Source organism: Anolis sagrei, chromosome 2 (genome assembly GCF_037176765.1).
Source record: "Anolis sagrei isolate rAnoSag1 chromosome 2, rAnoSag1.mat, whole genome shotgun sequence".
NCBI lineage: Eukaryota > Metazoa > Chordata > Lepidosauria > Squamata > Dactyloidae > Anolis > Anolis sagrei.
In genome coordinates this window covers 221,490,421-221,516,685 of record NC_090022.1, presented here as the reverse complement: position 1 = coordinate 221,516,685, position 26,265 = coordinate 221,490,421, and the positions used below count along the sequence as shown (strand labels likewise).

At 39.4% G+C, this 26,265-nt stretch overlaps 1 protein-coding gene across 1 annotated transcript in view; it reads right to left on the bottom strand.

The window, feature by feature from the left end:
- The window catches only part of PGM5 (phosphoglucomutase 5), a 69,127-nt gene that overhangs the window by 24,730 nt on the left and 18,132 nt on the right, over positions 1–26,265 (bottom strand). Inside the window, exons 5-7 of the mRNA XM_060762246.2 lie at positions 25,328–25,518; positions 20,946–21,100; positions 4,942–5,057 (exon numbers count right to left, since the gene is read on the bottom strand). Of these exons, the coding sequence (XP_060618229.1) occupies positions 4,942–5,057; positions 20,946–21,100; positions 25,328–25,518 (462 nt within the window). The remainder of the gene's footprint in view (positions 1–4,941; positions 5,058–20,945; positions 21,101–25,327; positions 25,519–26,265) is intronic.

Below are 26,265 nucleotides of genomic sequence, written 5' to 3'. Positions count from 1 at the left end.
TATGTCTATTTGTGGTTTTAATTTTGTAATTTGTTATGTAATGGCTTCGGAATGGGGCCCATTGTAAACCGTCCTGAGTCGCCCTTTGGGGGTTGAGAAGGACGGGATAGAAATGTGAGAAATAAATAAATAAATAAATAAAATTCTATATCTTGAAGATGAAGAATGGGCAATGCAGAATCACCAGCGATCTCTCTGAAACATAGGGATTCAAAATGCAAGTGAAATCCAACCCTGAGTAATATTTTCAATGAGGGATTACTTACAGTGAACTCTTCTTGCTATTTACGGGTGCCAATGAGTACAGGGAAGTTTGTGCAGAGACCACAGGCTGGTTAAATATGGCCATGCATTTATGGGCTTATAAGTTTGACATGGCACTGTGCCAAAGACCGGTCATGTGCAGCATTGTGTTGGCCAAGTTATCTTCTAGGCTCACCTACTGGAAACACTTTTATTGGATTTACTATGAAACATAGTAACACAAACATGATTCCAAGAAGCAATATATTTCTTCGAGCAGTCACAAAAAATTAACTAACCCACATTAAATTAAATTGTTCTGAACTTTTGTATCCTATCAAATGAATATACTGGGAACTTTTGCCCGAGAGTCAAACCCTCTCCTCACCCCTTCCCTTTCCTGAACATTTAATCATTTTCCTTCTAGATTTCTTTGAAGACAGTCCAACCACAGGATTATATATATATGACAGCAAGAGTAGTCAACAAGGGCATTTGTTTAAATCTCTTCTCTTCTTTATAAGCAGTGAACTTAAGAGAAGAAAGGCAGAAAATGGGGCGGGGGGGGGGGGGGGAGAGACTGAAACCAGTAAATAAGATACTGACTCAGAATTTAAGTAATACTGAAACCTTTTAGATGTTTTACTCTGAAATACAGCAGAAGCTTTTTCCCCTTGGGAGATTCCATAAGAATCGAATTAATACGTGACCTCACTGGTTTAACATCTGAAGCTTTACTTTAAGGCAGCATCTTGCTAGCTCTTAAATAAATGTTCTGTTTCCAAAGTAAATTATACTCTGAATCATTTTTACATATTCTAAATATTCTGCTATAAACAAAATACAAATACAAGTGAACATGTCAGTTTAATTCAGACATGGGGTAGGAAATGGCATGGAGCAGCTAATGTAAACTTAGAGAGGAGAGGTCTGACTTACTCCCTTCCACCAATACATTTTGACTGGACAAGAAAATATTAACTTTGTACTGTAAAGATCTGTGGCACTTGAAGATACCGATACTCAATTAAACACTATTCCTGCAACAAACAGTTTAACTGATGGTCAGTGTGATTGCATTGTGCATGCCTTCCCTTTGCGAAAAGGCTTATTACTCCAAGAAGGAAAGATAAACATTCTCCACCTATTATTCCACTGTCAGCAATTGGCACTGCTTTAACTACACATGAATGTAATTTTATAGATAGAAACTTGAAGAAAATGCATTTTTTGGAAATCTGATGGTCCTCGAATGAAGTAAATGTTGCTGATGGCTTTGGTATTTGTAGTTGTAGTTCTCCTTTTTAAAAAAAATAATACTACTGGTAGATGTCATTTCTGTTGTCCTGGATAACTCATTAGCAATTCCTGGCACAGTGACAATATTTTATGCCCACCTAGAGGGTGGGATTTTAAATTATATTGTATACCACAATAACAACAAAACTCCAAGAGATTTTTATGGTTTAATATATGCAATCTGTACCAGGTTCCTTGGCCATCCCTCCCCCCAATACTAGGAGCAGGGAACATGCAAGGCCATTCAATGCTAATCAAGGTGGCCAATTGCAACAGTCACACCTGCCTCAAACAAAGGCCCTGGACCCTGGACATTCCACAGATATATAAACTCCACTAACTTTGAGGATATCTGCCATAGATGTGAGTGAAACGTCAGGAGAGAATGCTTCTGGAACATGGCCATACAGCCCGGAAAACTCACAGCAACCCAGGATGCATGTTCCCTTACAATTTACAAAAAAGGATTTATAGAACACTATTCCTTCAAAATAAGTGTCCCTATAAGGTCTCAAATCATTCAGACCCACTAGGTAAGCAAAGCCATTAAAGAGAATGGTTGGTGAGGTTACTTGTGATGTCATATACCCGCCTTCAAATATCCCAATGCTTTTTACAGAGACTGAAAAAGCTAGCTATGACAGGCTATGAGCAGAGATAGAGGCTACACAAACTGACAAATCTCAGCAGCAAATGTTGCAAAAGCAGATTTTTTTTGTAATAGTCTGGAAGACTGTTGCCTAATTTTAAAGTACATGCCTAGTCTACATTGCTGTCTTATTTACTTCCCCTCCTTGTTTTCTTCTTCCCCCTTTTTGTTGTATATATACAACAAAAGCAAATACTTACTTTTAAAAAAGTATTTGACAATTTTACTTTATTCTACAATCTTACATCAATAATTGCTGAAACTCTTAGAACTTGGAGCAAAAACATCCAAAGAAATATAGCTAGGACTGCACTACAGACCTACTACAGTTATAAAGGTCTGGAAGGTTTGAGTGTTGGTTGGACTAAACTTTGGAGATCAGGGTTTAAACCCACATGTGTAACTTTTGGAAAGATGCAGAAAGTCATATTATTTCTGCCTCAGAGGAAGGTAAATGCAAACCCTCTTTGAACAACTCTGGGCAACCCCCCCCCCCCCAATGATGGGGTTGCCTTAGGGTCAGGCATGGTCAGGGTGGTCAGCGAGAAGGCCCTACTGGTACATTATTTAAGCTGTTATGTTTATTCATATCATTATCTGATCACCATGCTCAAAATATCCCATATGCATGGGGGTACTGGGATAATGATACAAAAGGTTTGCTAGGGTAGATCCTCAGCCCTCCCCCTCCCCCCCGAAATCAAACTCACCCCCCCCCCTCCTGAATCAAAATCCTGACTACGGGTCTGCTTAGGGTTGTCATAAGTTGGAAAAGACTTCACGGAATACAACATGCAAGCATATCTAGAGATTGGGATAATCACCTTAGCAGGTCATAACTACATGGGCCAAATGTAAACTCATCTCCCAGGCATTGCGAGGAATCTAGATGCTGGATTCCCAGCAGAAGCACTGCATCCAGCCATTAATGCAGCTAAAGGGGAAATGGGAATTACTCTGGAGCTTCCATGAAGCTTCAGAATCATCCTGGAGTTTTGGCAATGTAGGCAGTTAGATGATGATGATTATATTTATTTATACCCCACTTTATCTCGTCCACAGGAGACTCAAAGTAGCTCCAGACTGGATCTGGCCCAATCCAGTGTCTAAATATTCAGCCGCCTCACTGCTGCATTGCTGGCCTCAAGCAGCTCCCAACCAGAGGCTTGCTGTAGGTGTCACTTCAGGTGAGTTCACATCATGGCGTCGAGTCAAGTGATCAGGAAATGCCACTTCACCAGCAAGCCTATTCATCTGTCTAAATAGCCAAAGGGCTCAAGGGATACTCCCAGGCTGCATTAGAGCAACTCTGAACAGTTTACCCCAGATTAATCAGTTAAGTGTTGACCCAGGCTAATATGCTGAAAACAATATTTTTTTATTTATTTGTACTTTTAGATAACTGTAAACAGAGCATTTAACTGAAATAGTTAGAAGGCCAATTTCAAGAAATCCTTGTATTCCAGGATGGGAGTAACAAGCTGGTTTAATACAAAAAACCAATATCAGAGGATTTATATGGTCGGCATCTCACAGTTTGTATTCCTGGAAACAGCTTGAGACCTTCCTGAACTCTGACAGATTGTCAAGCAGTTATGTAGTGGAATGAATCAGATTCTGTTAGTCTTCACTTCTTTTGGCCAACAGGAAGAGGGAAATCCATTAAGTACATGCTTTGTTTTGATAAAGCAAACTGCAAAATGAGAATGTTTACCAGGGCTCTGGTGGACCAGCACACATAACTGCCTGACTGCAAGCATGGCTTAAAAAGTACAAACTTAAATCACCATGGGATTATACTTGATATATATTTTCTCTTAATAATAATAATAATAATAATAATAATAATAATAAACAACTTTATTTATACCCCGCCTCCATCTCCCCAAGGGGACTCGGGGCGGCTAACATGAGGCCAAACCCAACAAATTACAACAGAGCAAAAGAATACAACAAAAAATCATATGATAATACATCAAATAAAATACAATAAAATAAATACAAAAATAATACAAGATAAACACAGAGTATAACATAAATAACAAAACACTGGAACCTAGTGGGCAGGGTCAAATACAACGAATAGAATTTTTAAAACCCTGGGTGAGATGGATGAGTTGGATGATGTATCTGATGGGAAGTTCGGATGGGATAAACAATGGGATTCAATTAACTGGAGGGTGAGATAAAGTGCATCGAAAGACATTATATACTGAGTTAGTCAAGGTAAGGAACTTGTTGTTCAATCCTCAAAGGCACACTGGAACAGCCAAGTTTTTAGGCTCTTCGTGAAGGCTGCCAAATTGGGCACTTGCCTAATCTCACTGGGTAGCGAGTTCCAAAGTCTAGGAGCCACCACAGAGAAGGGGGCAGGAGCGAAAGGAGGACCTCCCCTGATGATCAAAGGGATTGTGCAGGTGCATAGACAGAAATGCAGTTACGAAGGTAGGTTGGTCCCAAACCGTTCAGGGCTTTGTAGGTGACAACCTACACCTTGAATAGGGACCAGAAAATGAACGGCAGCCAATGGAACTCCTTAAACGGGGGTAGACCGCTCCCTGTAATTTGCTCCAGTTAGAATTCTGGCAGCTGAATGCAGGACCAATTGAAGTTTCCGGGCCGTCTTCAAGGGCAACCCCATGTAGAGTGCATTGCAATAATCCAGTCTAGAGGGAACTAAGGCATGGACTACCGTGGCCACATCATATAGTATACTGTATATTCATATAGTATATTGTATTATGTCTCACCAGTGCCAAAACTTTCTTCTCCACACAGTGAACATCGACCAGAATCCATCAGATTTGAGAAGAACCTCCAACCTGCTGGTGTTTCATATACAGGGACCTTCATGGATTTTGCGACTCTAAAAGAGATAATCATATGACACCACAGTTTTGGGATAGTCCAGATATTTACATATTTGGATGCAATTTTACCCTGTCAAATCGAGGGATTTAGTCATGGATATGTGTGTACACGATTCTATTCCTTGTTATAGCTTGAAGTTTTGTTGAAGAATGAGAGATTAGATTGTTAAGAAGATCTGGGCTGTCACCTACTTGGTTACATTTGTACACCAATCACAGTGAGCCCTAAAGCAGTTCAAATTTTTGACTGCAAAAATGTCTTTTCTTTTCAACTCTTGACCTCAGGTGTGCATAACCCGCATTAATGGGTTGCTTCAAGTTTCACGATAAATCCTCCTTTTTACTTTGGACATCACACAATATTATCAAATACCGAAATTTGGCACTGCTGATAACTTAACACTCTGCTCTTGAGAACCCACTCTTCCTCCTTACACAATTATATTTGCACTGTGGGTAGCAGATAAAATAACTGATATAAAAGTTGGTGATAATGTATGACATTTCTAAAAAAAATTACTCAACAGGACTGAACCTGCCAAGTGAAGGAATGATATGGTGTTAGAAAATTAATTCAAGATACGTGGAAACACAAATAAAAGGAGAAAATGTGGAAATTCATATAAAGAGATATTTTGCAAACATTTTAAAATGCTAAATATTTTAAGCTTAGGAGCACATGTTCTCCTTAAAAAATATTAGCAACTCTGATTCTTATGATCTATTAGTACAGCTACTACTAATACAGCTAAGGAGTCATGGTAACTCAATAGGTTAAACCCTTGTGCTTTGAATCCGTGAGACGGGGTGAGCTCCAGCTTCCCATGCAGGGACATGAGAGAAGCCTCCCACAGGATAGTAACACATCTGGGCATCCCCTGGGCAACATCTTTGCAAACGGCCAATTCTCTCACACGAGATGTGACTTGCAGTTTCTCAAGTCACTTCTTTCTTAAAAGCTGCCAAGACAGAGGCTTGCCTAATCTCACTGGGCAGCGAGCTCCAAAGCCGAGGGGCTACAGCAGAGAAGGCTCTCTCCCTTGTCCCCCACAAGTTGTACTTGTGCTGAAGGTGGGAGTGAAAGGAGGGCATCCCCAGAGGATCAAAGAGATTGTGCAGGTTTATGGAGGGAGATGCGGTCACAAAGGCAGCATTGTAGCTCATATCCTATTTAGCCAATGCTTTCCTGAAATTTTTTCTCATTTTTTCTAGGTTTGGAATATTTTGAGCCTTGCAGTACATTGCATGAGTGATATAAAGTTTTTATTTACTAAATTTTCATTTTTCATTTTCGAATATAGAGATCAGTGGTAGAGTTCCCCTGAATTGAAATTTCTTTTCACTTAAGCCCCAGACCTTCTATTAGGTTTAAGGCAGCCAAAATATCACTAAAAGTGGGTGGAATGAAGTGTAGTGTAGGTGACCCTTCCCCCAGCAATTGGCAATAAGTCAATCTGGTCTATATAAACTCTGTATCATTCCAATTTTAGTATATGTGCTGCCAAAGAGAGCACTCTGGTCTATATAAACTGACTGTGTTTGGACAGCATCTAAAACTTAATGGGGTTTCTTTAAGTTGACAGACAAGTAAAAGTACATACACACATACATACACATTATATATGATTTACAAAGCTGTAAGTGCCTTTACAATTATCTAAATCAGGGGTCCACAAACTTTTTAAACAGAGGGCCAGGTCACAGACCCTCAAACTATTGGAGGGCAAGATTATAATTTGGGGGGAAAAATCCTATGCACACTACACATATCTTATTTGTAGTGCAAAAAACACTTTAAAACAATACAATAATTAAAATGAAGAACAATTTTAAACAAATATAAACTTATTAGTATTTCAATGGGAAGTGTGGGCTTGCTTTTGGCTGATGAGATAGAATTGTTGTTGTGGTTGTGTGCTTTCAAGTAATTTCAGATTTAAGTTGATCCTGAGCGAGGGCCAGGTAAATGACCTTGGAGGGCCGTATCCGGCCCCCGGGCCTTAGTTTGAGGACCCCTGATCTAAATGTTTACAAAAATAGTTGATTATACTGTAAAAGAGGATGTTCTTGTGTGTTAGCTAGCAGCTGTAAAAGTTTCAATATCCATCCCACCCTCCAAAGATTCACATCTTCTTTAAATAACTGCTGCAGGTGACACTGAGTCAATACAATCTCATCTAACATTGATCTTTTCTGGAGTATGAAATGCAGTTTTAAAAATAATGAAGATGTATTTACATTACAGCTCTGTCTCTCTTGGCTTTCCTGTCTTCCAGGTGTCAGCTGCACATTTAAAAATGCTCATGTCAAGATGGGAGAATAGTGCCAGAAACATTTACAAAACATAAACCAGCCCTTCATGTTATACATTTCAATCCCAGAGGGTCCAGGAAATGGAAGACACCCTACACAATAAACTAAATGGTTTGTGGAACTCTATGAAGAAAGATGTAGGATTCAGAGTTCCTCGGATTTGGAATGAAAGGAAGAAGAAACAGTTTATTCTAAACAGACCTAAATCTAAAAGTATAATAAATTAAGGATACAGGTAACGAACAGCCAAAACAAGACGAGCGATGTAGAAGAAAGATCTAAAATGCAGTTGTGGAACCTATTCACATATACTGTACCATAGGAATGCAGGCATGGCTAAAACAGTATTTTAAATACAGTAACATAGCAATGGCAAACGCTCTCTGGACAAATCTTGCTGAGACAACCTCATAGCACAAGTCAGAAACAACTCGACGAAACACAACAAAAACATAATGACTTTGGAATTTACAGTGTTCCTTTTAAGAGTTACTAGCCTTCATGGATGGACCCCCCAAACCCAAAAGTAATATTCTGGAAGTCTGTCTCAAATCAAAACAACCTTATAGCAGTGCTTTGAATGCGATTTTCCTGCTTCTTGGCAGGGGTTTGGACTGAATCGCCAACGAGGTCTCTTCCAACTCTATGATTCTATGGTTCTGAAACCAGAGAAACAGGGTATTCCTAGATGATTAATGTCGAACTTAAAACCTTCTTAAGAACATTATGATTCACATCAATCCTATCTTACTCCCTTTGTTAAGAACCCTTAAAAGAAAGTAACAATACACATTTGGGCTGCTGATACTTGAGACAAACTGTGGATTGAGGATGATCACAACTACACAGAGCCAGCATTAATTACCCAGTCACTTGCGCACTGTTATGTCAACCAGTCCCATGGTCTTTTTCTATTACAAACAGATTATCTAAATAGATATTCCCTAGAAACCATGATACTATAAAACTAATCCGATAAATTTAATTTATAAAACACAATGGAGTTCTAAGCAAAAAAAAAAGTGGGTGGTGGAATAAAAAGCAATGAAAGATACATAAATAAAAATATTTCAGGCATAAAAACACATTTGTTCAAGTTCCTCACAGCTCGAGGTGGGGTACAACATATTTAAAACACCCAGATCATAAGTACAACTCCCCCTTGCAGAATACGCAAAATAGGAAAAGACTTGTAACTGCAAAATGTGTCTTTATTTTTATTAATATTTTAAGCGTTTTTAGGGACAGTTCTTGTGAACTTGGAAAATGTAGAAGTAATTAACTGCGAATCCTCAATTTCTTGAAATTTTGAACTTCTGGAGTTTCATAATTCCTTTGGGGAAAAGGGGAGGGCATATTACGTCCCAGCAGCTGGGGTAAGCTAAAAGCGCTTTCAGTTTTCCTGACGTGCTCTGCTCAAAGAAAGACAGGCTTGCAACACCAGGGCCCATTTTAAAAGCCTCATGCAGTACAGTCCTCAGTCTGAATGCACTTTTACCTTTGGAATGTACTGAACTGTTTGCATATATGAACAGAGTTGCCAAAATTTAACTAAAGGATATTGTTCTTTAATTTCAATATGCAGTGGCAGCTGTTGTCTAGTGAAACAGGTGGGGTAGAGAACTGTCTCCAGATGCAAAGCCACAGAATTATTGAATCTTAGAACTGAAAGGGTCCATAAAGACCAAGTAATCCAACACTCCGCCATGCAGGAATACACAACTAAAGTGCTCCTGAAAGATACCAAACTCTGTTTAAAGACCTCAGAAAAAGAATTCCCTTCCATCTGAGACAGTCCATTCTTCTATTTAACAGTTCATACATTTAAAAAGCTCTTGTTTTTGTTTTTGGGTTTTTAAATATTTTTTTCCTCTGATTGTTAATAGACCTACCATTTCCCCCCGTTTTTTAGATGTTGTTAAAAAATGACTATTTTATTTCTTCAATAAAAAATAAATATTAAAAATGATATAATTTGAATGTATTGGGTCTTATTGTAATATGTGGAGCATCAGGGGAAAAAATCCCAAAGTACAATATTTCAATAAATGTTCAATCTTTAAATAAATGTTCCTCATATGTTAGTTAAGATTTCTGAATTAAGATTAACTTTCTCGTTTATGTTTCCTGTGTTCTAAATGCCAGACTCTGGTGTTTGTACTGCTCATTTGATCCTGTTAACATTTTAACAGTGGCAGGTCTATGAAGTAGATGTTTCGCTTCTGGATATTTTCACTCTGCATGCACTGTGTTCCCTTAAAAGGCATCAAGTGCATCTTGCAAGAGTGACCCTAAACAACTGCCAATACCCCATATATGGCTAAGTATTACAGCTGTTACTCCCAAGGTCTTTTACCAAGTGTTACTCCTGTCATCTCTAATTTATGAAATGAAAAAAAGACATTGGAATGGAAGGCCTTAACACATAGAATAGATAACCAGGACACTTCTGAGAGATAAGTAAGACAAGTCCCAAATGGCCTTCTTGAAGCACTACACTGCAGAAAATAACACAAGAATGAAGTGGAACCAAGAAAGCAATCGTGGGGAACAACTACAGAGCAAACAAGCCTCTTTCCATTTTTCTTCATAGCTATTCTTCAATAATTGGGCATTCTTGGCTGTAATGTTTACTCCTAAATATTTTTAAAAATTTGTTATCTTGATTCCTGTTACTTTTTCAAGTTCATCTCGCCCTTTCTTTTTAATATCTTTTGTCATGATCATTGACTTCTTTCTATTAATTTTAATCCCGATAAATTTCCTAATATATAAGTATAGCATCTTCATCTATCATAAATATGTCATAAGTACCTTTAAAAACATTAAATAGGTTCTTTTATTCCGCTTTTAGTGAGACAGGTTGCATTAGGCACTTTCAGAGAAAAAAATAGACACAGACTCCAGTACTAGGTTTTATAATAATTATATTGGTTATATAATATGGTTATATTAGTATAACAGAGCAAGTGGATTGGTCTATACAAAGCGCATTTAGCAACATCTCCTTTCCCCTTCCAGATGGGCACAGTCACACTTGGCTGCCAGATGTCCAGCGGCTTGCTCTCAGTGATGATCCTGTTGAAAAGCTCAGCGAGCCACTCACATCCTCACTCTCCCAACAGCTTCCAAACACAAGCAAGCAAGTCATCAGAACTGGTAGCCTTATTTGACTTCATTTTTGTGATAGCTTGCTTGATTTCATCCTATGCGATTTGTGGGACAGGTCCCTCTATGATGGCTGCAGACTGGTTAGGTGGATACGGGAACTCTTAGTTAGAAATGATATTGAAGTGCTGTTGCCACTTCTCCAAGACGTCATCAGGGTGATGGAAAACAATGCTGTTAGAAATGTCCAATGTCTTAAGTACATCAATTTTATGCCTTGGCTAGACATGATAGACATGCTAAAATATTTTAAATGATGTCATATTGAAGATGGAGCAAGCTTGTTTTCTGTTGCTTCAAAGACTGACATAGAGCAATGGATTCAAGCTATAGGAAAAGAGATTCCATCTAAACATTGTGAAGAACTTCCTGACTGGAAGAGCTGTTTGACAGTGGAATAAGCTGCCTGGGAGGATGGTGGAGTCTCCTTCCCAGGCTGGATGTCCATCTGCTGAGGGTGTTTTGACTGTGATGTGAAGCACTGGACTAAATGGCCCTTGTGATTTCTTTATGATTCTATGACAGTGGTTCCTACCCTGTGGTCTGTGGACCACCAGTGATCGGCAAGAACTAAAATATAGTCCGTAGCCTCACCATTACTACACCATTGCAATGAGAATGGCTGGTCTCACGAAACCCCCGTATAGTGCTGAGGTTTATTAAATATGATTTTCTGTGGGCGCGCAAATGGAACTACTGGATGGCATATGTTCTGTATCAGAAACTAGACCTGATGTGGTCTATCCAATGCAATTTTCTGTATCAGCACCCCAAATAAACAAACCGAATCTAAAGTTGACCAAAAACTGATTTGTGACCCTTTTGGTACTAATATTAGAGAGTGGTTCCTGGTCAAAATGGTCCCTGGTCAAGTGGTCTCTGGTCAAAAAAAGGTTTAATTTAATGGACATAGTACCTAGTTATAGCCGCAGAACATACACCAAATCTGAAAGCTAAAACTTAGGCCAAAGAGATCATCAGAGGGTCCTTCAAAGCTTATGTGTCAAAGCACAACAGCTGTCAGAATTTTATAGGGCATATGTATGCATGTAAGAATGGATCATGTCTTAGCTATGTTTAATATATTGGAACACTCAGCAGAATTCCAGAAAGGGCCTATTGCGATGGACCACATTAATCCCCAATCACACTGTGTATTGATAAATGTAGTCACAGAACCTAAATGTTTCTAACCTTAGATATGCCAAAACCTATAATCAGATTCTCTCTGCAACAGCAGCCACCAGTTAAGCCTTTAACCCCAACTCTGAAGCAACACCACTCTTAAGGAGACAGGCAAGACACTTCTTCCTCAAGTAATTCCAGCCATTCTTCCAAGTATTCTTTAAAAAGTGTAACCTTTTTTTTTTTTTTGGAAGGAATTTGTGTTGTACATAGCTGTTCTGCCGCCTCTGGACTATGAATGCCTTTTATTGGGTAAGTACAGCATTGTTTCCTACTGTTGTTTAAGTGCTTTGATACTAGATGATCACAATCTTTTAAACTGTTTCCCATTTTAACACTGAGCCACTTTAGAGTTCTCCTGCAGGCTAGTTGGATACTGATGTTTTACATAAAAACAAATGACACATGATAGCTAATGTTCAGACTCATAGTTACAAAAGCTATAGATCATCTATATGTAAGATGTGCTTGTCCTATGACTGTATACATTATCACATTTGTTTCCAGGGAGACATACACAAAAATTGCATCCTTCTATCTACCTGCATGAACTGATGCATGTCTCTCTCCCATAAAATTGCCAATCCCTCAAAATACAGCTTTTTAGAATGCGAAAACACAGGTTCTTTGGTTTCCCCAAAACTTCACAAAAAGACTTAAATAAAACCAATGAAAACCATTATCAGTCTTTGAAACAACATGCATATGACTGCTTCAAATCAATGGCAGACACAAAAAGCTTGTGTTAATGCAGGAGAAAAACAGCTAGAAAATTCTAGCTCTTTTAAAACAAAGACTTGTGATTTGGCAGCAGCTTTCCAAAAACAAAAGCACTTGGCTTATAGCTCCTATTTCCTATTGTGTGAAACTGCACACACAAACAGGGCACATTACCAATAGCTGGGTTCCCGACTTTACATGTTTCCAATAGAATGAGAGATTTAACATATACATACATATAAATAAAGAGAGGGGGGACAGTCCCTTAATTACAACCACCCGACTTACAAATGACTCATAGTTAAGAACAGAGATGAAACAACAGGAAGTGAGAGAAATCTACCCCTTGGAAGGGAAATTCACTCCTGGAAGAGTTATCACGGGGAACTCCCAATGAAGATTTATCACCAATCCTTGTTTCCACAAGCCAAATTGTTCAAAATCTAATTATCACAGGGATGGAAAGTGAGGTGAAATCTTTTGAACAGGGACGCAGACAGCAAAACAAACACCACAGGGGTGTTAACCCTTCCCTATGCTCTCCAAAGTTGTACAGTATATATATATTTGGCTGGAGTTTCACTTTAAAAAAGGTACCTGTTCCAACTTACATGCAAATTCAACTTAAGAACAAACCTACAAAATCAATCTTGTTCATAACTTGGGGGATGCCTGTATCCTGTTCTATCTGTCAGTTGATTTAGAATATAACGATTTCCTCAGTACTGCATTGAAAAGATAATATTTTTGTACCAACAACACCATGAACAATAATACAGTGGTGGCTATGACTCATGAATTCAATCGTGCTCAATGTATTTTAGATGTATGCATGGTAACAGAGCACCCTGAAATATCCTGGGTCCATTCCAAGTCTATGTAGTGTTGACAACTGTTTTATGATCTGCAGCAGAGGAGGCACACCCTGTGCTAAAAGGGATCTGACCTTTTTTTTTGCAGCTGTAATACACAAAAGCTTACTCCAAAGCATTCCAGTGCAGAAATACAGTATGACCCTTGTATAACCATGGATTCAATACTTATGGTTTTGTTTACCATGGTTGTTTATCAAATATATCCCCATTCCCAAATATTTGTGGGGCTCTCTAGGTCCTACAATGTGATTCTGCAGTCTGCTTTCAGTTCAACTATAGTTCAAATATAGAGTTCGCGATTATCCATGGTTTCAGGTATCCATAGGTAGGTCTTGGAGCATATCCCCATGTATATGGGAGCTGAATTATCTGTTTTGATTAGGGGTTTCTTTTTCAAATTTTAAAGATAGAAAGTCCTTTTTTCATAACTTCTGGACAATGCCAAACTAGGCATACCTTCGTTTAGCAATCCTGGTTCAAGCAGCAAACTAATTGAAAGTTTACATACCTGTGAATCTTTTCCACAACGTGTGAACAACTTAACCTTAGGTAATTTCACTTCCAATTGTTGTTGTTGGTGTTAAAAACATGTATCACATTTTTAAAAAGCAGTTCTGCCACTTACAATTTTAAAAAATCCATGAAATATATTAAGCAACCATCAAAAGAAACATCCATTACAAAATATAAAACAAAAACAAAGCAACCCCCACAAAATCAAATAAACGAAAATAGAACCCTCCCACCCCAATAATCAAGGGTAGATATTCTAACCTCGTGCTTACCCTGACATCTTTCGGATAAGTGAGCTAATATCGGAACCTCAACTATAGTTCTTGAAACCTTATTTTCTATCCCCATCTCTAATGCATGTTTACTGCATTATTTGCTATTAAACTCATACACTGAAATGTTCATTTCTATAATTAATTTGTAGGATACAGAATGGGGACGCCTGGCTTGACAGCAGTACGTGTGAAAAGAATCTTGGAGTCTTCGTGGACAAGTTAAACATGAGCAACAATGTCATGCTGCAGATAAAAAAGCCAATCTAGGGAAGTCATGCTACCCCTTTATTCTGGCTTGGTCAGACTGCACCTGGAATACTGTGTCCAATTCTGGGCACCACAATTGAAGGGAGATGTTGACAAGTTGGAATATGTCCAGAGGAGGGCGATTAAAATGATCAAGGGTCTGCAGAGCAAGCCCTATGAGGAGCGGCTTAAAGAGCTGGGCATGTTTAGCCTGAAGAAGGGAAGGCTGAGAGGAGACATGAGGGTCATGTATAAACATGTGATGGGAAGTCATAGGGAGGAGGAAGCAAGCGTGTTTTTTGCTGCCCTGGAGACTGGGACATGGAATAATGGCTTCAAACTACAGGAAAGAACATTAGGAAGAACGTAATTGTAAGGAGAGCTGTTCAGTAGTGCAACTCTCTTCCCCGGAGTGTGGTGGAGGCTCCTTCATCGGAGGCTTTTAAGCAGAGGCTGGATGGCCCTCTGTTGGGGATGCTTGGAATGCGATTTTCCTGCTTCTTGGCAGGGGGTTGGACTGGATAGATGAGGTCTCTTCCAACTCTATGATTCTATGATTCTATATTCAATCCATTGGTTAATTATCACTCTTTTGGCTACAACTGGATTTTGTATTTTCAAAAATGAGAGCAGTGGTCTTAACCATCATTATTATTTTGGGTTGTTGTTGTTAAGATAGGTAGCAAGGTTATTCTTTGCCTCTTCTATTCAGTAATTTATTGGGGTTCTTCACCACTGAAAGTAAGCCCTTTTCAGATGTTCAGTTGAAATGTCTTTATCGCAAAGTCCAAAATAAATTAGACAACAGACATCAAAAGAATATAAGCTGCTAGAGTCTAGTCAGCTTTGGAAAATACTGAAGACATCAAATATTCTGCAGATAAGACTGGCTGTGGCTATGATACATGAACTTGTGCACCAATATAATCTACAAAGTAGTGTCTGTTTCTCTATCTTAAGAGCGATTTCAGGCTCCAGATATCTCTCAGTATGGGCACTTTATTTATTTGCTGCTGCTATCTGTGGAGAGTTTTTGGACATATTAGTACAGCCATTAATGCATTAGGCAGAAAATCCATCTTCTAAAAATGAAAAGAAAATCCTGTACACATAAGACATGTGGGTTGTTGTGATCATGACATGAAGGAATGTACTCATCATTACAGGCTGACATAATGAGACTGCGAACAGGCTGCCAAAAGTACAGTTGGCTTATCCAGTCAAGCATCTAAGACCTTTAAGTAAATGTTATGTGAGGCACCAAGCTACCCAACACCTAGAATCAAACACAGCAGGAAACAATTAGGTTACTCTTCTTGAGAGACATGTCACACTACACGTAATTAGTATGCTAGCTATATACACCAATGGAAGTAAGCAAGTGACAAAGTTGAAATAGCAACAGTGCACGGTATCAAAAGGGTACTTAGCTCTTCCAACATATTGGGAAGACGTTTAAAAAAGAAATATCCCACAAATCAGATGAAAGTGAGCTGTTTTTGTTCTTCTAATAATCTTCAACTGTGTCTAAAACAGAGGTTAACAACCTGTGGGCTGTGGCCCAGCAGTGGGCTAGGAGAACAAAAATCCAGCCTGCGAACCTCTTTTCTCTTAATTTATTTTATTTCTGCTCCTTTCAGCAGAGCTGACTAGCTCTGCTCCAACACTGAGTGCTAATGTTGGAGAGTGGTCCCTGGTCAAAGTGGTCCCTGTACAAGTGGTCCCTGTTTAAGTTGGTCCCTGGTCAAAGTGGTCCCTGGTCAAAGTGGTCCCTGGTCAAAATGGTCCCTGGTCAAGTGGGCTCTGGTGAAAAAAAGGTTGGGAACCACTGGTTGAAAACAACATGAGTTTTTCCTTAATTTCATAAAATGGAATCTATGCATGTCTTTATGAGTGGATTTATTGTTGCTTGTTTTCTGCCTTCAAGTCATTTGCAATTTCTGATTAAGATAAGCTGGATGTATCACTGAGGTTTCTTGGATTGATGTGTTTTGCCATTGCCTTTTCCTAAGGCTGAGAAAATGTGATTAAACCAAGGTCACCCACTGGGTTTCCATGGCTGGTATCTTAAACTCTGGAGTCGTAGTTCAGTACTGAAACCATTACACCACACTGGTTCTCTTACTGAATTGATGCTCTGCCTAAATAGCAAGAATCTAGAATTGGTTTATATACAAGATTTTATTTAACTAAACATTTTTCATTCAATCTCACAGAATACATAGACACAAACCATTGATTTCAAAACAGGATGACAACATTGGCTCTAAAATTAGCATGCACACACACACTGGATTTTGGATGGCTATATAACATTCACAAAAGGTGTTGAGACATGCTGAACTGATTACACATAACCCTTCTGGTGAACCAAAGCAATGGCAGCAACATTACCACACAAGGAATTAACTATAGTGTGTCTCCAAAAGTCATAGCAAAGCCATTCCTGATAAAACACACTAGGAATGTGGGGTTATCTGTTCTTTTTAAAACAAATATAGAAAGATGGTGATTAATTCATTCTGACTGGTGTTTGATTTTGATGAAAAGTTAGTAGTTATTTTAGAAGAAGAATGATGAAATAGCAAGTCAAATATACTTCTGCTCCCACCAGCTCCCAATTCTCTTCTCCTCAGAAGCTGAAATCTTTTTTTCCTCCTAAGACTTGGCTCCTCCCATCTGTTCTAGCCAATCCCAGGAGACCTCAAACTCCTCCCATCTATCCTCAAACTCCTCCCATCTAGCTATCCCCACTCAAGATGGCTGCTTCCCTGGCATACACTCTCAAAATGGAGGTTTGCCCTACTGTTATCCAGGCTTCTTTTCTGGCCTACTAGATAAGAATTACTACACAGGACTCATGAGATTGGGAACAATAGCTTAAAGCATCTGGAATATTGTTCAAAAGCATAATATATCCAATTATTTTGAGACTGACTGTAATTATTTAATTGCTAATACATGTTTTTTAAAAGCAAGAAGGCAATGTGAATAAAAAAATCTTGCTGAAGTGAAATTCTGAATGTTCATTAAATTTATCCAACTACTACATCTCCAGCAAAGGATCACCGCCTTGTCGGGGCGCTGGAGCTTGAGCACCTCAATGATGTCATGAGCGAAACCGTGAAGGGACACCCAAGACGGGACGGTTGTGGCAGAGAGGTCAGACCAAGCGTGATCCCTGGGGAAGGCAATGGCAAACCACTCCAGTATCCTTGCCAAGAAAACTAAATGGACCAGTACAACCAGAGATATGTCGGTATGCCATTGGAAGATGGGACTCCCAGGTCGGAAGATGGCCAAAATGCTACTGGGGAGGAGCAGAGGATAAGTTCAACTAGCCCCAGATGTGATGACGCAGCTAGCTCAAAGCCGAAAGGAAGGCTAGCGGCCGACGGTACTGGAGGTGAACGACGAATCCGATGCTCTAAAGATCAACACACCATAGGAACCTGGAATGTAAGATCTATGAGCCAGGGCAAATTGGATGTTGTTATTGGTGAGATGTCAAGACTAAAGATAGACATTCTGGGGGTCAGCGAACTGAAATGGATTGGAATGGGCCACTTCACATCAGATGACCACCAGATCTACTACTGCGGACAAGAGGAACATCGAAGAAATGGAGTAGCCTTCATAATTAATAAGAAATTCGCTAAAGCGGTGCTTGGATACAACCCAAAAAATGACAGAATGATCTCAATTCGAGTGCAAGGAAAGCCTTTCAACATTACAGTGATCCAAATATATGCCCCAACCACAGCTGCTGAAGAAGCAGAAGTAGATCAGTTCTATGAGGATCTGCAGGAACTACTGGATAATACACCAAAAAGAGACATTATTTTCATTACAGGAGACTGGAATGCCAAGGTGGGAAGTCAAATGACAACAGGGATCACAGGCAAGCATGGTCTGGGAGAACAAAATGAAGCGGGACGCAGGCTGATAGAATTTTGCCAGGAAAACTCGCTGTGTATAACGAATACTCTCTTCCAACAACCTAAAAGACGGCTTTACACATGGACCTCTCCAGACGGTCAACACCGAAATCAGATTGACTACATCCTTTGCAGCCAAAGGTGGCGGACATCCATCCAGTCGGTGAAAACAAGACCTGGGGCTGACTGTAGCTCAGATCACGAACTTCTTATTGCCCAATTTAGAATAAAACTAAAGAGATCAGGGAAAATACACAGACCAGTTAGATATGATCTCACTAATATTCCTAGCGAATATACAGTGGAAGTGAAGAACAGATTTGAAGGACTAGATTTAGTAAACAGAGTCCCAGAAGAACTATGGACAGAAGTCCGAGACATTGTTCAGGAGGCGGCAACAAAGTACGTCCGAAAGAAAAAGAAAACGAAGAAGGCAAAATGGTTGTCTGCTGAGACACTGGAAGTAGCCCAAGAAAGGAGGAAAGCAAAAGGAAACAGGGATAAGGGGAGATATGCCCAGTTAAATGCGCAATTCCAGAGGTTAGCCAGAAGAGATAAGGAACTATTTTTAAATAAGCAATGCATGGAAGTGGAAGAAGACAACAGAATAGGAAGGACAAGAGACCTCTTCCAGAAAATTAGAAACATTGGAGGTAAATTTCAGGCAAAAATTGGTATGATAAGAAACAAAGATGGCAGGGACCTAACAGAAGCTGAAGAGATCAAGAGAAGGTGGCGAGACTATACGGAAGATCTGTATAGGAAGGATAATAATATTGAGGATAGTTTTGACGGTGTGGTGAATGAATTAGAACCAGACATCCTGAGGAGTGAGGTTGAATGGGCCTTAAGAAGCATTGCTAACAACAAGGCAGCAGGAGACGACGGGATCCCAGCTGAACTGTTTAAAATCTTAAAAGATGATGCTGTCAAGGTGATGCATGCCATTTGCCAGCAAATATGGAAAACACAAGAATGGCCATCAGACTGGAAAAAATCAACTTATATCCTCATACCAAAAAAGGGAAATGCGAAAGACTGCTCCAACTTCCGTACAGTGGCCCTTATTTCTCATGCCAGCAAGGTAATGCTCAAGATCCTGCAAGGAAGACTCCAGCAATACATGGAGCGAGAGTTGCCAGATGTTCAAGCTGGGTTTAGAAAAGGCAGAGGAACGAGAGACCAAATTGCCAATATCCGCTGGATAATGGAGAAAGGCAGGGAGTTTCAGAAAAACATCTACTTCTGCTTCATTGACTATTCTAAAGCCTTTGACTGTGTGGATCATAATAAATTGTGGCAAGTTCTTAGTGGGATGGGCATCCCAAGCCACCTTGTCTCTCTCCTGAGGAATCTGTACAAGGACCAAGTAGCAACAGTAAGAACTGACCACGGAACAACAGACTGGTTCAAGATTGGGAAAGGCGTACGGCAAGGCTGCATCCTCTCACCCAACCTTTTTAACTTGTATGCAGAACACATCATGCGATGTGCGGGACTGGATGAATGCAAAGCTGGGGTGAAAATTGCTGGAAGAAACATTAACAACCTCAGATATGCAGATGACACCACTCTGATGGCCGAAAGCGAGGAGGAGCTGAGGAGCCTTCTAATCAAGGTGAAAGAAGAAAGCGCAAAAGCCGGGTTGCAGCTAAACGTCAAAAAAACTAAGATTATGGCAACAAGAATGATTGACAACTGGAAAATAGAGGGAGAAACCGTGGAGGCCGTGACAGACTTTGTATTTCTAGGTGCAAAGATTACTGCAGATGCAGACTGTGGCCAGGAAATCAGAAGACGCTTACTTCTTGGGAGGAGAGCAATGTCCAATCTCGATAAAATAGTAAAGAGTAGAGACATCAGACTGGCAACAAAGATCCGCCTAGTCAAAGCCATGGTATTCCCTGTAGTAACCTACGGATGTGAGAGCTGGACCTTAGGGAAGGCTGAACGAAGGAAGATAGATGCTTTTGAACTGTGGTGCTGGAGGAAAGTTCTGAGAGTGCCTTGGACTGCGAGAAGATCCAACCAGTCCATCCTCCAGGAAATAAAGCCCGACTGCTCACTGGAGGGAAAGATACTAGAGACAAAGTCGAAGTACTTTGGCCACATCATGAGGAGACAGGAAAGCCTAGAGAAGACAATGATGCTGGGGAAAGTGGAAGGCAAAAGGAAGAGGGGTCGACCAAGGGCAAGATGGATGGATGGCATCCTTGAAGTGACGGGACTGACCTTGAGGGAGCTGGGGGTGGTGACGGCCGACAGGGAGCTCTGGCGTGGGCTGGTCCATGAGGTCACGAAGAGTCGGAGACGACTGAACGAATGAACAACAACAACTACATCAAAAATTTATTCTGAGGAACAGGAGATGTTCATACTATAATTAGGATATTTCAGCCCACCTTTCAGTCCTTCTAGATTTTTAATTATTTAGCACAGTTCATCTGAGAGATGCTGGCTAAAAGTTCTGCCTGTGAATTGCAATCTGAAAACACTTATCATGAGTCACAAGACTTATTAAAATGAGCCCATATTTTAATAAGGTTTTAAATAAGGCTATGGCTGATATGAACTATAGTAACTAGACTTCTGAAAAACTACAGCTATCTCCCCTTATGTATTATCACAAAAATAGTCTTACCCCTTCTTACCTGTCCAAAGCAGTGCTAGTTGGCATGCTCCTACCAAAACCTCGCACAGCCATCTGACAAAAATATGGAATGCAGGGAAGATTGGCAGCAATAATGGCCAATGAATCTGAAGGGTTCACAAAAAATCCATTTTGACCTAGGATCATATAGCGGTCCTGGAAAAGAAAAGAAATCATATTTGTGGAAGGGATGTAACTTAAGTATGATCCATATCAGCTAAGGCTTCGGCTGCCGCTCTCCAGGCTTGTTTTTGTGGATTTAGCAGCTGAATCCCCCAAATCCAATACACTAAAATGATATCGTGTACACCTCTACTTTCTACCAAATTACCTTGACCAGACATTCAATGAACTAGCCTATAGTTTTACATCTCCCCTAAATTCCTTTCTATAGTTGGTGTTACACTGGCTTCTGGTATACAGACTCGTTTTAGGAATAGATATAATGTGAGGCAGGAATACTTCTCAGGTAACTTTTTCCAAAATATTATTTTTCAAAATTATTCCAGAATTTTCTTATTTTTATGACTCCTGTAAATAATGTATTCAACTTGCAGATCACTCGTCAAGATTACAGAACTTTATTGAGCATTCCTGATAGTTTTAGAGCTTTCCATTGCTCAACTTTAATGTCATGCCGACCCTGAGAAAGCAGCATTTCAGTCATTCCACCTCCTTCCTAACAACCAAATCTTGATTTCCTAAGCCTGACAACTACATCTTACAATACAAGTGAGCCAACATTTACCACACTAATTGAATATCCCCAAGTGCTATCTACCAAGTTACCAAAGTAATACTTTATGCCCACAACCTTTGCAGAAGGCAGACATGTCTGCCTGTATTTATGTGCCTACCATATATAACACCTATCAACATTTCTGATGGTTACATTGCCTATTGTCATAAGCCTATCCCCCTTAGGTGCCTTCTTGGCACAGAAGGATATCAAACATGCGGCCTTTGTGAGGAATCACAAACCTCAAAATGACAGCTTCCTTTCTGGAGACACTCATTCCTATGACTGCAGAACAACTGTCATGTCAAGGGTGGGATAAGTCTCCAAAGGCCTCTCCAGCTAGCCTATCTGCTTGTCTCAACTCTAGGTGGAGGAGCTTGTTCTCAATGTTACTGCAAAACAGATCATCTCCTGGTTGAACTCCTTATTCCTTTACCCCTTCCTTTGCAATCTGACAAGAGGAAAAAATGTAATCCCCTCTTGGCTCCAGTCTGTCTGGTAACACTGCATTACTTTTATTTGTTTCCGGTACATATCTTTTCACAGATCACACTTCGCTCAAAAAGTCCAAGAAGAATTATAATTGGCCTGAATATAGTGGAGAAGGACTTAAATCAGATAAGAAAATATTTATAGTAGGTTTTGCAGTCCAAACCTTCTTTCTCACTCATATTCTTTTACTGTACAAGTGAAATGTATTAATGCACAATAATATTAGCAGTTTATATTAGAAAATATATCAGGGAGCTCTGGCGTGGGCTGGTCCGTGAGGTCATGCAGTAGAAAATGAATGAATGAATAAACAACAAACATCAGAAAACAGCTCGTCAAATTTAATAAGAGGATATCTTTTATCAATAATGTTTACCAGAGTATAAGAGATAAATTTTGTATCTTATGCTATCATTTAGGCTCCAACTACACTGCCACATAACGCAATTTAACTGCATCGAACTGCATTATATGGAAATGCAGAGTTCAATGCCATTAAACTGTATTATGAAACTGCATTATATAGCAGTGTAGATCTACACCTCCTTTTCTTCCTATTTTGGTTTCAAAAGGGAGAGATTCCAACAGTTCTTGCCTGTCATATACTCTGGCAATTGCCCATCTGCAATGCAAAAATTATTTCTCTGCATACCTACTTACAGTGTGCAGAATGCAGAAGTATGTAGAAGGGCAAGAATGGCATTTAAGAAGCAGTACCAACATTATGACTAGTTTCCCTAAAATGGAAATGCAACCTGAAGGGAAAAGGTCTGCAACTTTACCAAAGGAATTAAAAGTGTGGGTCTCTAGGGGAAACACTAATCTTGGTTTAGTGTTTACAGACACTTTAAGCCCTTTGCCCCTCAGAAGTTATAGAACTGCCTTTCACTGTGGCCCAGAATGCCTTAATCCAAATCATTTCTACTGTCATCCATTCCTTCAAGTTTCCTAGCAGCCAGGTGCTCTAAGCTTCAGTATGAGATGGAACAAGATGACCTTAGAAAAGGCAAAAGTAATATTTATAAAAGCAATACTATTTCACAGAACTAATTGTTGTTAATTAATTGAATTTTTTTCAATAACTACAAAGAGTTGGCACAACCCTTTCAATGACTATTTTACTTCCATGAAATGCCCTAAATTCATCTGGCAAAATTAAAATTTGCCCACAAATATCAGTAAATGACCGGGGCTGCAATGGTGCAGACGGTTAAACTGCTAAGCTCCAGATCTTGCTGACCAGAAGGTCAGTGGTTCGAATCTGTGGGACAGGGTCAGGTCTTGTTGTTAGCCCCAGCTTCTGCCAACCTAGCAGTTTGAAAATATGCAAATGTAAGTATATCAATAGGTACCACTTCAGCAGGAAGGTAACAGTGCTCCATGCAGTCACTCTGGCCACAAGACCTTGGAGGCATCTCCTGATGACACCAGCTGTTTGGCTTAGAAATGGAGATGAGCATCACCCCCCAGAGTTGGACTCGACTAGACTTAATGTCAAGGGGAAAACTTTACCTTTACCTTATCAGTAAATGACACATTTTTAAAATTTTCCATTCAGATTTTCATCTTTTTTGGCTCACACATCTATAACCAATTCACAATTATTCTAACTCTGCAAATGAACTGACTATGCTTTCAAATACAGTAGAATCTTGCTTATCCAACATAAATGGGCCAGCAGAACATTGGATAAGTGAAAACGTTGGATAATAAGGAGAGATTAAGGAAAAGCCTATTAAACATCAAATTACATTATGATTTTACAAATTAAGAACCAAAACATCATTCTTTTCAACAAATTAACAGAAAAAGCAATGCAATACACAGTAATGTTGTGTAGTAATTACTGTATTTACAAATTTAGCACCAAAACATCACAATGTATTGAAACAGCTCTGGATCCAGGCGAGAGGCAGACTGCTCTGGATAATACAGAACGTTGGCTGAGCGAAGGTTGGATAAACAAGACTCTACTGTATTACATTTTTAAAAACTGGGTAGAAGCTTAGCCAATCAAGGTTCGAAACATCCTGAGCCAATCAAAACTAATTTTCCCGGTATGATTATCCGGACCAATCAGAATCAGATTGCCTGGCTTGTCTGCCATCTAGGAATATTCAAGTGGTCTTGTTCTTTTTTCAGAATCTATCAATAACCACACAGACTGGCAACACCGTGATGCATAATATAAAAAAGACAATTGTATACAAAGCATTTCTCCACAGCCCCATGCCAAAACTATAAGTCTCCAAAATCCCTTTGTCTAAACTGTGCTTATCATTTTGATACCTAACTAGTGCTCTCTAACTCATTATTCCATTACATAAGCTCATCTTTGGGTATCAGCCAAACAAATGTATGTGTGTTTATCACTCCTTTTTTTTTAATAGTTTTTATTGTGCAGATTTTCCATTTACAAATAAAAGCAAAAGAAAGACAATAACAATAAATAACCCCGTGTGTTTATTACTCCTGATGACTTACATGGTGGATTCCAAGTATAAGCCACCTAATACTTACATGTGTATGTAGGGAATACCATTTTATAGACATCTTAGTAGGAAGATGTTAGTAGGAAATTTTGAATTAGCATTATTTACTTATAATACCCAAGAGGTCTGGCTCACAATTTTCACTTGCAAGTTTTGAAGTAACCTCATACTCAAAAATCTGGGTCTTCTGTAAAACTGTGAGGTAAAAGGCAATGTTTTAAAAATCAGATTAAAGCCCAGAGGACCAAGTTGGAAACAAATAGTCAAGAACATAGTGTGTCAGGATTGCAGCACCTCTAAGGTGAATATAATTTCTTCTACAGCAGTGGTTCTCAACCTGTGGGTCCCCAGGTGTTTACCAGTTGTTTATCAGCTGTTAGGATTTTGGGGAGTTGAAGGCCAAAACATCTGGGTATCCACAGGTTGAGAACCACTGCTCTACAGTATAGATAAGACCTACGGTAAGTAAAGTCTGAAAAACTGAGGAGTAGAGGCATTTCCACAAACAGGGAGATTTTCAATGTTTCAGTTATTTAGTACTTAGAACTTCAATTTATCTTAATTTTAAAAATGGCTAGATATTCCTTCGAAAGGTCTTTCCTGAATAGAACAATAACGACAATTCTTTAGAACCAAATTTAGCCTTCCTCAAATACCTACTCCATCAGCATCAAAGGCAGCTCCAAATCCATACTCTCCTCCTTTCATTGCCTCCAGCAAAGCAGTTGCATATGTCAGGTTTGGGTCAGGATACTGGCCACCGAAATCCTCCAGAGGAACACAGTTCACTGCCGAATTAGCAGGAGCTCCTAATTCATCGCACAGGATTCTCCGGACATAAGGACCCATCACTGCAAAAAGAATTTGCCTTCTAGTTTAGAAACCCCCTTTGAATTTACATCCAGAATAAACATCCTGTATTTATATAACAGAACTGGAACCAGTCTATATTAAACAGGATATCATGTTCATCTCTACAAGTTATGAAAGAGGTTAAAAACAAACAGAACTGGTTTTTGTGAATGATGTCTATTTTGAGTCTGATGAACCATCAGCACAAAAATCTACAATGGCACTGAACATGTCCATTTCCACCTAATGAGCTTCTTGGCAGCATATACTGGGGTCTCTTTAAAACCCTTTACTCCTTTACAGAAAAATAACAACAAGCAGAGAGTGAGGTATGTATCTGAAAATGTCTTCATTGTAGAGTCATTCTACCCATGGAAAACTTCTGCCGTGGAAGAACCTTTAACTACAGGACTTGCCATATACATTCCCGAGATTACACAGGCATGTAAAATTATTCCACTAGTGTATATTTTAAATCTTAAGTCACTGAAAGGGTGTTACAGCCTTGCACCTACAGATGCCAGAAACCTGCTATGTTAGGCAATTTAGAACATTTACAACCTCACAGATATAATTCATAATCTTAATGTGTACAGGGAATAAACTGATGCTATCAAGCATCTCTGTCTTCAAACAGTAACAGTCCTTTGTACAGGAGGTTCTCCGCTTCCTTGGAGTGCAGGGATGCAAGACCCTTGTGAACATGGAATAACCACAGATAACCCCTCCCCCCCCAGTATTGGGGC